General features: G+C 39.2%; 1 protein-coding gene across 4 annotated transcripts in view; it reads right to left on the reverse strand.

Moving 5' to 3' along the window:
- The window catches only part of PREX2 (phosphatidylinositol-3,4,5-trisphosphate dependent Rac exchange factor 2), a 294,292-nt gene that overhangs the window by 6,539 nt on the left and 274,287 nt on the right, over positions 1-13,466 (reverse strand). For all 4 annotated transcript variants that reach the window (XM_045454996.1, XM_045454997.1, XM_045455000.1 and 1 more), the window contains 2 exons: positions 11,230-11,332; positions 4,988-5,055 (listed from right to left, as the gene is read on the reverse strand). In XM_045454996.1, the coding sequence (XP_045310952.1) occupies positions 4,988-5,055; positions 11,230-11,332 (171 nt within the window). The remainder of the gene's footprint in view (positions 1-4,987; positions 5,056-11,229; positions 11,333-13,466) is intronic.

The raw sequence follows: 13,466 nt of genomic DNA on the forward strand, positions 1-13,466 counted from the left end.
TCTCTGAGTTCTAGGAGATGATACTATAGTGATAATTACCATCTTGTCTATCATGACTAATTTGTAGCAAAACAGCACCTTCTCATAGGGGTCTACTGGTTTCCAGACTAGTTTTCGAAATTTGTTTCATTCTGTACCATGTCTTGGGTGCAGTTACGAATAGGCTGATGTGGCAGAGTCCTGAGGCCTGAATCTCAAAGGCACAATTATCCGGTGTTTCCTCGGGAATATCTGCCCATCTCCGCCCACTGTTCCATTCATCTGCCAGCAGAATCAAGTGGAGATTCAAGTGGCTCAAGGAATCTACTTGAACTAGTGGAGATGCCAAGAAGGGCTCCCTCTTGACATCCCAGGTCTGGGTGTCTTGAGGCAAAGCTCGGGGGACTGAATTAGGATTGTACAAGCTCCAGAGCTCCACATTCTCCAGAATATCTTAACTCCAGAACCAAATTAAGGGGAACATAATATCTGCCAAGACAGGGACACCTGGGGGGCTCAGTCGGTTCAGCCCCTGACTCTTGGTTTCGGCTCAGGTCATGATCTCACAGTTGGTGGGTTCCAGCCCCATGGCGGGATCTGCACTGACCTCACAGAGCCTGCTTGGACTTCTCTCCCTCCCTCTCTCTCTGCCTGTCTCCTTCTCTCTCTCTCTCTCTCTCTCTCTCTCTCTCTCTCTCTCTCTCTCTCAATATTTAAATAAAATAGCTGCAAGACAGCCACAGTGACCAGACAGGGCACACCCATTATTAAAAGCACAGTCTGAGAGAAGATCAGCTGACTGCTGACTGAGGTGGCTAGATGTTAGACTACATATACTCACAGTCCTAATAGCTCCATGGCCATGCTGGCCCTACTTGAGAGCCTCATCCGTGATCTAAAAATATTAAGTACAGGGGCGCCTGGGTGGCTCAGTCGGTTAAGTGTCCAACTTCGGCTCAGGTCATAATCTCTCAGTTTGTGAGTTCGAGCCCTGCATTGGGCTCTGTGCTGACAGCTCAGAGCCTGGAGCCTACTTTGGATTCTGTCTCTCTGTCTCTCTCTCTCTCTCTCTCTCCTCCCCTGGCTTGTGCGCGCTCTCTCTCTCTCTCAAAGATAAACATTAAAAAAATAAAAAAAAACCCTAAAATAATAACATTAAGTACAGGTTTCAACTTTGCTCCTTTTCAAAAGTACTCCAAACTCAGGGATAGGGGTAGGATGGTGATTCCCTTCTCATACAAATTAAATTGAACACAGTTTACAGGAGTTGTTGACAAACTTAGCAAATTATGTTTCCTTCTCCTTCAACATTTAATCCCATGCTAATTCTAAATCAAAGGGGAAAAGAATGACAAAGTTTGAATACTGAGTTAGAAACCTAGTTAACAACATAAACTTTCCCAGTCTGGAAACACACAGGAAAAAGTTACTGCCTTTGGAGATTATTCAAGTCTGAAAGGTGCTTAATGCTCTTCATGTAATCTCCATGGAAGAAAATGAATACTGAAATAAGGACATCTCACATCAGAAAAGCTTATTTCATCTTTCCCAGAGAAAAGAATACATTAAATTGAGCTGATATAGTTCAAAGCTGCCTTTGCAGTAAAAAACTACAGTTTTGCTTCAAAATGCATTCCCAGTGCCGGAATAATGGAATGATCGGAAAGTTCTTTTCCTCTTTAATTTTGATCCTTTCATTTTCCTTACAGCACTGCCTAATGAAGGGAAAGGCAGTGGCCTTACTCAGGTAGAACACAAACAGTAAGCTGGGTAGCAAATGTCCTACCCCGTGAGATCTGGGCTGAGCCATCACATTCCATTACCTTGCACTGCACGTTTCCACATAATGGAACTAATGCCACTGTGTAGGCAAGTCTTTGAAATGTCTGCCTTGCAAATTGGCAAAAGGCTACTCCGTGTGATCACCTAATGAAATAATAGCTCTGGATACTGCAGAACTGGGCAGATTCAGCTTCTGTGAGGCTTCTTGGAAGTGACTCAGGGTTATTTGAGTTCAGACACATTTGTAATGGAAATCGTGGGGCTTTGGGAATTTAGAACAGGCAGATAGAGTTGGGAAGTAAAATGTAATAGTTAAGAGTTGGGCTTTTACCTTGCACTGAGGCATTTGTTTTTTTTGTCAGCTAAATTGTTAGGTAACAGAAGGCCTTGGTCTGCCCAACACCTTGGAGCCCTTGTCATAGTTTCATTCCACCCATGCACACCAGTGCCCCTGCATGAAAAGGTTTGTTCCTGGCTCCACTTTCTTCTTTTCCTGTTTGGGCTCAGGCAGCCATCTTGGAGCTGGTATTTCCAGCCCAAATCCAAATCTGCTGAGAGTAAAACTTTGAAACTTCAACCTACAGATCATGCCCTTCATCCTTCTACATGGCAAAAGAGACATTTTCAAGGCTACAGTGTCAATAATAATCTGTCCCAAGGCAATTCTCCCTATCTTAAAGATGAGAAAACTGTCCCAGAGAAAATAAGTAATCTGACTAAATAAGGTCATCAAGCAGGAGCTGGGACTCAAAATCATGTTTTTCATGTGTAACCACTTCAGTATGCTGCTTCACAATTAAACAAATAAAATAGATCAAGCACAATAGTTCCCAGGTTTTGTGATCTAATAGAAAATAAGACCAGTGTACCTTTATATCTGAAAGGTAATATTTGGTTCATGATGAAGATAAGTTGATTAATCTGAAGATCCAATGTATGAAAGTTAGGAGGAAGAACACTGTATTGCCCACAAAGCCATCTCCATTTGGGTGTCCCATTGATCCTTAGTCCCAATGTCACCAACATGAGCTCACCCTCCTTTCCCTACACGTGCTTATTTTTCTTAGTGACTGGAACCATTTGCCCATTGTCATCCAACCCAAAGATTTGGTGTCATCCTAGAATATTCTTCTTCTAGCAAATTGTTCTTAAATTTGTTGTCTCTGGGACAGGAACCCTGGTTCCCAGCTGGGCGGGATCCCACCCCTCACACAGTGCTTCTTATACTCTACCTTTCCTTCCAGTTATGTTTTCTCATCTCATCTCTTTAACTGAAAGGTCCTTGAGGGATGGTTCTATTTCCATCTCATGTTTCTACCCTCCATGAAGCAGAGCAGGGTGCTTTGCATTTCTTAAGTCCTCAATAAATATTTATAGAGTGAGTGAAAGAATAAATAGGATTAAATTAAAAATTACTTTAGATTTCTCTTTGGGGATTATTATTCTCTTATAAAAATGTCAACTTTACAGCTGGCACATTTTATTGTGTTTCAGTTCAAGAGTTTTAAAACACAATACAATAAAGAAAAAAGTGAGTTCATCAGTTTCTTTTCTTGTATTCCGCTTGCGTATTGGTTTATTGATCAGGATGCTGAAGTCTTATCTTAACCCTTCTGTTTATTAGTGTTTATAAGCTCTAGCTATGAAGACCTTGCTAAACCATTATCTTGTTTTCTTATTGGAATTTTAACACTTCACTGGGTCCGTTATCACAATATACCATGTCGGCTCAAGGTGCCAGAGACAGAATGCCTATGTGAAATGACTCCTTAGGAACAGTCTTTCTAACTTAATCAACTATGAAAGATAACATTAACAAGACTTGAGGATTAAATAAGTTAGGAGCCAGCACTAAAAATAAACACAATTAGAACATGAGTGCTCCATCCATTTTCAGGGGGAAAATATGTTTTCCCTTGTGAAAGTACTTCTACTGCCCACAGAGTTTTTTAGGATGAAATATAACTTCATAAATGCTGCTGTCATGATTCTCACTCTGGTAACTGCTTTGTAAATAGAAAACGAAAGTGTCTTGTCTGTGACAGTGCCTGGAGGAGTCTCCTTTTTGTTAAAATGCCAATGTATAAAAACAATCAAATGTAAAAGAGATTATTTAATTTTGCCCCACTTCAAGATAGATGGCTGCTTACCTTATTGTCACCAGGGAAATGGAATTAACATTTCTTTGATGGCTGTCTCCATGTTCATTTATTCTAAAGGTGAATTAGAGTCCTTTCTTTTTTTAAGTTAAAAAAAAATTTAAATTTTTGACAGACAGAGAACATGAGCAGGAAAGGGGCAGAGAGAGAGAGAAGGAGGGAGGATCGGAAGTGGGCTCTGCACTGAGAGCAGTGAGCTCAATGTGGGGCTTGAACCCATGAACTGTGAGATCATGACCTGAGCTGAAGTCAGACGCTCAACCAACTGAGCCACCCAGGTGCCCCTAGAGTCTTTTCTTGTTATGATATGTGAACTGTGAATATTTGATATGATCACAAACAAAAAGCTCATTCATTCATTTGTTCATTCGCACGTTCTTGAAATCAGTTCAGCTATTCAATGTCTACTGTACAGCACTATGATCAGCCAGGAATAAAATCCAAAAAACATATTCTCTGCCTCCAGAGAATCCACATTCAGGTTGGGTGAGGAGACATGGAACAATATATTGTAACACAGAGCTATAAAAGAGCTATAAAAGACCAATACACAAGATGCTAAGGGAGCGCAAAGAGGAAGAAAACTCAGCCAAGACTTCAAAGAGAAAAGGGCATTGAGAAAAGGACACAAAGGGTTTTGTGGGTAAGTAGGAGTTTTCCATACAGACACAGATGGGAAAAACAATCATGCCAGAGGGAACAGCATGTCAGGCAGAGAAAAATAAATGAAAATGGCATTTTGGTAGTTCGGTACACTTGGGTTACAAATAGTAGTAGTACCTGTGTGGACTTTTGTCTTTGAATTCATGATGGAACTTGGAAAACAGAATAATGTCAAGACTTCTGCCTGCTACCTCTAAGTTTGCTTCCCTTAAAATTTCATTGAGTTCAGAGACCACTTATGACTAGTTACATTTAGCCACAGAATGTTTACGAGGCCAATTTCCATGATTATATTCAGTACTTCACTAGGCATGTACTGTGACAGGTGCATTAGATGTAAGTGACACTGCCTTGGAAGTGGCGGTAAGCCCTTTGGGAAAGAGCAGACCTGGGGAGTCACTTACCTTGGAGCAGACTGTGGGGTTCTGTCTCTGATTCCCAAATTCTTTGCTGTGTTCTGAACTCTTGCTCCCTGAGAGAAGTAGGGAAAATCATTTTTAGCTCTACATTGTATTAGTAATTATTTAGCATACCATTAACATTTGAGTGTAGAATATTTATTCCAACAATGTATATAACATCAAGAGAGATGAGGTGAAGCAGAAGAGAAAAATTATCATCTGAGCATTTTCAAAACTAATGCTTTAAGTATCAAAATATGCTGACATATTTTTCCAAAGGGTTGATATTTATTTCAATAGCTATCTAAATCATTCAAAATAAACTTAAATCACAGCTTCCTGTTCACTATCTCATCTATGTCTTTATTCCTAGAAGCAAGCAATACTTTAGATGTTGAAAATAAGAAACGAGAAGGCTACAAATATGTGCTGTGTCCTCACTTTCGTGGAACAGAAAATCACAGTTCTATCGCACTCACAAACCTGTTTTATCCTTAGCTGAATAATCAGCTATTTTAAAGTTCATAGTATTTATCAAGAAAATATGTTCTTAAATAGTTCTAAAGCAATTCTGGACAAGGCATGTGCATGTGGATCTCTGAAATGTAAGAATTCTGCCCCAAACTTTATAGTACAAAGGCAATGCACTTTAGCAATGAAAAAGTCTTCACAACTTGTCAAGTTCATGAATGAAGCTATAATCATTGTTCAGTTCCTAATGGGAATTAGTTACTACATAGAACTAAACACCAGGGTTTGGGGCTGAGAACAGATGAAGGAGAGTGGTTTTAAAGAAACTCTAGGGCATCTCAGTGGCTTGGTTAAGTTTCTGACTGGTTTCAGCTCAGGTCACGATCTCACGGTTTGGGAGTTTGAGCCCCGTGTTGAGCTCTGTGTTGATGGTGCAGAGCCTGCTTGGGATTCTCTGCCTCTCTCTGCCCCTCCCCTGTTTGTGCTTTCTCTCTCGAAATAAATAAATAAACTTAAAAAATAAAATAAAGAAATACAAAATCTCTGAAACTCTCTTTCTTGCTACCAAATTCTGAACTACGGGAAGGGAAGGGAAGAAAGAAAAGGAGAAAAGGAAGAAAGGAAAACAAAAGAATATATCCTCTCAAGATGGACCAAATAAAGGAAAGCAAATAGGGAAAAGGGGTGGGGGTGGCAAAAAGACAGATGGGAAGGAATTTAGGAATTATAATTAAGCAGTTAAAAAATAACTCATTTTGGAGTAGTTTTAGACTTAGAGAAAAGTTGTAACACCAGAACAGAAAGTTCACATACTTAACTCAGCTATGTAAACTCTCTCTAATGCTCACCCTTCACTTGACCAGAGTATGATGGTCAAAACCAGGGAATCAATGTTCATATAATGCTGTAAGTCTTAATCAAATTTCACCATTTCCCCCTCGTGTCCTGATTCTATTCCAGGATCCAACCCAGGATCCCATACTACATTTTGTTTTCTTGTCCCCTTGGTCCTCTGATCCATGGCATTTCCTTGGATTTGATTTGTCTTTTATGACCTTAATACTTTTGATAAGTACTGGTCACTATTTTGGAGAATATTTCTCAGTTTGGGTTTGTCAGCTGTTTCCTCATGATCAGATAGAAGACATGCATTTTGGACAAGAGTGATTTTGTGCCTCCTCAGTGCATGAGACCACTGATGTTGACCATCACCATATCACATGACTTCTCTACACTTATCGGTGACAGTAACTGTCATCACTCGGTTCAAGCGGTGTCCGCCAGATTTTTCCACTGTAAAGTTACTTCTTTTCTTTTTGTAGTTAATAATTATGTTGTGGAGATTAACCACTTCTCCAAGCACTGTGGCTCTTTTTAATGGAGAATCATATCTGGAACCCAAGATCTGGACACTGGGTATGCTCACTGCTACTATTGGCATGTAACTGCTTCTAGGTCGTCTGAGTAGACAGAGCTATTTAACTAATGGCAAACATACTCAAACATCTATATTTATTTCTAAATGCGTGCGTGCGCGTGCGTGTGTGTGTGTATCCATCAGTTCAAATTGCTACCTCTGATCCCAATCCACACCACAGGATTTGTTCTGGATTATAGCCTTCTCCCTTTCCCTATTTGTAACTTCCTTTTCTGACAGTAAGAAACGTTATTCTCATTACTTACAATATATTTACTTATCTCTTCAAACCTAGTATACACATAAGCTAGTTTTAGAAATTCTAAATCATATCCCTGTGAGAAATAGATTTATAGGCTAGGGTATAGTGTTTGTGTATAATTACTTTTGTCTTTAGTCTCATAATATTCCACTGAGTAGTCTGTAGAAAGGCTTTTGCTTTCTTCAAAGGTTGCAAATCACACTGATGTTCATCATGCTGAATACAACTGTTGGTGTATTCCATGGTGAATTCAACTATATAATTCTTCATATACTCAACATGCCAGGTACTTGCACTTTTCCACCCTTGTTTATGTTGTTTCCTCTACCCAAGGACCTCCTCTCTCCTCTTCCCTACCTGTCCACTCCCATTTAACCTCCCAGGCTCAAATCAAATATCATCTTGGCTAATAACTAATCGGTCATTCACTATATCAGGTATTGTTTTAAGTGCATTGAGTATATCCTCACAACACTACGAGGCAAGTACTATTAAAATCTTTGTTTTAATAATGAGGAAACTAAGTGACAGAGAGACTTAGTATCTTGTCCCAAATGATACAGATGGTAAACACTGGAGTTGGGATTCAAACTGAGGTTGCTTGGCTCAAGAATCTATGCTTTTAAATCACTATCATGGTATCACTTTCTGCATGAAGCCTTTTTCTGGTTATCCCAGTTAGAACTATTGAACACACGCCATTTAGCATTTACTCTCTGCTAGGTACTATTCTGGAAACCTATGCCCACCAAAACAAACGATACTCAGTGTCCCAGCCACTGAGAGGCTCACAGTTTACTCACTTATTTATTCCCTGTCTTATGTCCGAAAACACCAAGGTTGTATACCACTTGTCTATTGGTACCTGTATCATGATGATCTGCCTATGTATGGCCACCATAAGATGGGGGAAGAATCACATCTTCTTCAGCCTTTGTTACTGTGCCCAGTATAATGTCCTGATATTGTAGGTAAGGAGACAGAACTCTCTGAAATTCCAGTTTTATTTAAAAAAAAATGAGGCGGTCTTCCACCCAATAATATGTGGAATGTATAATCTGTCGGATAGAAAACTTTGTTTCTAATGTAAATGAAAGCTTCTCCCTCAAACGTTGTATTAATCAGATCAGTTGGTTATGTGAAAGTGCTGCCTAGGATTATTATAATCATTATCAAAAAAATTAGAAGGGGCATAGTACCCTTCCCTCTATCTTTCAGCTTCCCTTTTAACTAACCAGAGCATTAAACAAGTCTATGAAAAATAGATATACAAAGCTGTACATGAAAACCATACAATCAATCATGCTGAAGCGCTTCTCCCTAAAAAAGAAACTAAAGATCTTAGAAAATATTACTCATTAATCTGGCAAACATCTCAACCATTCAGTCTCTGGAGAGTTGAGTCTAAATGAGAAACAAAAGGAACAGAAAAGTCAGATCTTTGATCCCCATTTGTGTTCTAACTACTTAGATCACAGGTAGGTAAGAGTTGGCTTGCAGACTGGATCCCAGCCACTAATTCCACTGCCTGTAACAGTTGGACACTGGAGAGAGGATAGGCAGCAGATGGAATGCTGCGAAAATCCCCTTGTACAGCAGTTTAACCCACTTTCTCTAAAGAGAGGGCCCCAGGCTCTCTGATCTTCCACACAGAAGTCAGAAATCAGTTCTTTGTTTCAGATCCACCTGGAGATGCCATATTTGCAGCAGAGAAACCAGTAACAAAGGAGGGTAGCTACCTATTCTAAATATATTTATTAAAAAAAAAACAGAAGGGGGGCGCCTGGGTGGCGCAGTCGGTTAAGCGTCCGACTTCAGCCAGGTCACGATCTCGCGGTCCGGGAGTTCGAGCCCCGCGTCGGGCTCTGGGCTGATGGCTCAGAGCCTGGAGCCTGTTTCCGATTCTGTGTCTCCCTCTCTCTCTGCCCCTCCCCCGTTCATGCTCTGTCTCTCTCTGTCCCAAAAATAAATAAACGTTGAAAAAAATTAAAAAAAAAAAAAACAGAAGGAAGAAGTGATGAATACTGAAAAACTGCAGTTTAGAAATTTTATAAGAAACTTCGTAACTTTTCAGTTTCCTTAAGTTACATTTTATAAATATATAATAATACATATAATAATATATGTAAATATAGCATGTATATTGTATTTCAAAAAGGTTTGCACTGGTTAAATAAGTCACTAAGGCTTACATAATACGGTTTTTACTTTCCCCCCTGTAGTTTATAGATGTCCGTTCTCACGTGTAAGAACTTAAACGTTTTTGATTACTGAAGTCCATATAGTAAGAATGTATATCTAGTGAATTCATCATTACTCCTGTACTAGATTATTCTAAAACAGGTTAATAACCAGTCTCTTAGTCTTGCCATAAACCATAATTTCGAGATGGCCCCTCCAAGTCTTCATTCAAACTTATTCTAACAGTAACAGAGTGAAAGAGAATGCTTAGTGTCTTTCTGCACTTTTGGCATCCCAAACCCAACCCTGAAATGAATAATCACAAGTTTACTTTGGTCTACTTTTTAAAACCAAATTTGTATTATATCCATCCAAAAAATCCTTCCAAAATCTGCTGGCATTTGCATCTGTATTTGCCCTTTTCTAGCTGAACCATACTATGTCCCGTGCTTCTTGTGGATTTAACCTTTACTTAGCAAATCCCTGTTAGACCTTGTCAGATCTTGGTTTTCAGTCTCCAGCTCCAGGGTTCCCACCTCGAAGCTCCAATGTATATCCATTCATTGTACTTTATCCCTGAATTACAGACCCCAAACCGGTGCTGGTATCACTTATGACTGCTTCCATGGATTTTTTTTTTTTTTTTTTTTACATTCTGTAGTATATCTTGGGAGCAAACCCACAGAGATTAGTATGTTTGCGTAAGAGTTATACACTAAGTCTTTAGTAAACAAATAAGTTTTAACTACAAAAGCATATCTTAAAAACTAAATCACTTACTATCATTGGGCAGTTCAAACCAAGTCAGCAAGAATAAATATTTGTTAAATCAATTTTCTGTGGTTACCCTGAGAAACTGTGGCAGAATAAAACATAAAATTGATATTTTCCAACTCTTGTCTTTCTAATAAGTTGTGTCTTTTCTATTATATAAGGCACATTTTCCTAATAATAAATTGGAGGTTAATGCATTTTTGTTACCTTTTAAAAAAATTTTAAGTGTTAGAAACCAAACTATCACATTAAAATACCATTGGGTACTGTATCAAAAGCTCATTCTCTTTATGAGAGTTTATTCCCACCTATAAATACTTCAGTGACCTAATGACATCCCAAAGACTACTCTTCATCCTCTGAAGGAAAATTTGAGATATGTGCTTTTATCTTCAGAATAATGCACCAAATTCTTAGCATGGCTTGGACTTCACTTTGAGAGCTCCGGGAGCAAGAAGGGCCTTCAATTCTTTCCTCTTCTTCCTTGCCCCCACGCTCTTCCTCAATTCTATTTCCAGAGCCTTACTAAATCACCTGCGATGCCCAGAAAATGCCATGTAGCCTTTGCCCTTGCTCCTTACATAAGCCTCAAATCCACTCCTGCCCATTACACTTGGCCAACCCCTTTCCTCCTTCTGGTTATCTCTTACACATCCTTTTTTCCAGGTTGGCTTAGTTTCTTGGAGGATCCCCATATAGATGTCTGTATTGCCTTCGTCCCTGGGAGTGTTTCTTGTTCACACTTACTCTCTGAGCCTGAAAACGTGTCCCCCACATCCAGGCACTAATCAGACACCTGATAAATGCTGACTAATCCTCATTAAACCTGATAAATCCTGATTAAAAGGAACCTTCAAATCCAGGTGCCATAGGGGCACCTGGGTGGCTCTGTCGGTCGGGCCTCCGTCTTCAGCTCAGGTCATGATCTCACAGTTTGTGAGTTCAAGCCCCGAGTTGGGCTCGGTGCTGACAGCTTGGAGCCTGAAGCCTGCTTCGGATTCTGTGTCTCACTCTCTCTTTGCTCCTCCTCCTCTCTCTCTCTTTCTCGCTCTCAAAAATAAATACACATTGAAAATGTAAAAAAAAAAAAAACAAAAAACCAGGTCCTGTAAAACAATCCCTACACTGTGTGTGACTTACCTGCTTCCGCATCACATCTGTAGCCTGCATGATGTAGCGAGGAGGCAGTCCATGGCTTCTGGCCAGAATGATGGCCTGCTCCAGTGTCACGCTCAGGGTGCACCTGTGTGCAAAGGCAAAAGCAAGTCAAATGCCACCAGTTCCCATTAAGGACTTCAAAACGCTTTGGGTTACTAATGAAGGGCAACAGAATATGCTAGCCCAAAATCTGTCTCCTCAGAGAGTTACTCATTTTTCCTTGGGTATCTTCCATGTATATAAGGTGCACACGTTAATAAACTGTTTTTCTCTCATTAATATTTTATTATAGGGGTCTCAGCTAAAAACTCAGAAGGATAGAAGGAAAATTATTTTTCTTCCCCTAGACTAATGTCAAAATCAAAACCGCCAGCCAAAATGGAAACAACTGGACAATGAACCATTGATTTTTCTACATAGAACACCTACTTAAAAATAGATTAGGGGCGCCTGGGTGGCGCAGTCGGTTAAGCGTCCGACTTCAGCCAGGTCACGATCTCGCGGTCCGTGAGTTCAAGCCCCGCGTTGGGCTCTGGGCGATGGCTCAGAGCCTGGAGCCTGTTTCCGATTCTGTGTCTCCCTCTCTCTCTGCCCCTCCCCCGTTCATGCTCTCTCTCTGTCCCAAAAATAAATAAACGTTGAAAAAAAAATTTAAAAAAAAATAGATTATAGGGGTGCCTGGGTGGCTCTGTCGGTTGAGCATCTAACTTTGGATCGGGTCATGATCTCATGGTTCGTGAGTTTGAGTCCCACATCAGACTCTCTGCTGTCAGGGCAGAGCCCGCTTGGGATCTTCTGTCTCCCTCTCTTTCTGTCCCTCCCCTACTCATGCGAATGCTCTCTCTCTCTCTCTCTCTCTCTTTCAAAATTAAACATTAAAAACAAGTAAATAAATAAATAAATGAAAATTAATAAAATAAAAATAAAAATAGATTAGAGAGCTACATGACTGGAGTCTTAAGTATTTAAATTTAATGAACTCATAATGAACTGTGTTTATGAGTTTATATACCTAAAGTTAAAAAAATTATAATAAAATCTAATTATCAGACATTATTCCTTACTGATATTCCATGTAACTTAAAAGAAATGACTTCCTAATATTTTTCATTCATGTCTACATATGATAGTTAATAGATTTATACTAATTTATGCCAAAAGGCTTAGAAAAGTAAACAGTGAAATTAATATCCACTAAGATCAGAGTTGATTTTTTTTTTAAGTATGTTTCTTGGACCCAATATAAGAGATTGTAAAATTTTCAAAAGGAACTTATAATTAGTTAGTCAGGAATGTGATGCCCAGAGCAACCGGGAGAAAATTCAGAATCCAGCCCCTGATTTCAGTAATTGCTGTGCCTCTCTCCTTGTCCTTTGTCCTTTGCCTTCCCTTTTAAGGAATTCCTTTTATGTCCTTTCACGTTTTTCTCTTTGGCAGCTCTACGCATATTTGTTAACATTTTCAGGTGCTGGTCTCTGAATTTTCGTAAAATTCATGAGCAGATTTTCTTTTACTGCACTTTTCAATTCATGGATATTTTGATGGTCTTTTTTCCATTTTTGCATTTACATTCCTGTATTTTGTTGTTGTTTTTTTTTTTTTACACGTGTATTTTTCTAGATCTGTTTAGTGTTTCCTTCCAAATGAAAGGTCTACTATGCAATCGCTTCTCTGTGAGGAATATCTAACTCACTTATCTTTGGTTAAGAGACTGAACTATAGAAATCCAATACATCTGCTAGATTTTGATACTGATGAATTAGTAAAAAGAAGAGTAAGGGGCTTAAAACATTATTGCTGACATTTTAGAAAGAACCTGATGAGTTACTGCCTTATTATACATGATTGGATTCTAAGGAGAAACATGTTAAGTTTCATTGGCTGTTAGATGACCTCTTTACACAGCATTAATAACATATTCAGATGGGCTAAAGTTTTACAATTAGCTTTTGGTAGTATGTTCACAAACATTTAGTATGTGAGTCTGATAATAATATGCAGTTGCAGTTTTATATGCTGTCACATGCTGTAGAACAGCATATGCCCACGAAAGCCAAGAAGTTTAGTTGACAGCTCACGCTTAAAAAAAAAAAAATCAATTTTTTACAAAGCATTTAATTGTCAGCTTATTTGACAGGCCATAACCTTTTCCGCCTCCTTAAGGTCTCCTCTACTCCAATTTTAAGTCCTTATTGATTCCAACATTTTAATCAATAACA

This window comes from Leopardus geoffroyi, chromosome C3 (genome assembly GCF_018350155.1).
Source record: "Leopardus geoffroyi isolate Oge1 chromosome C3, O.geoffroyi_Oge1_pat1.0, whole genome shotgun sequence".
Lineage (NCBI taxonomy): Eukaryota > Metazoa > Chordata > Mammalia > Carnivora > Felidae > Leopardus > Leopardus geoffroyi.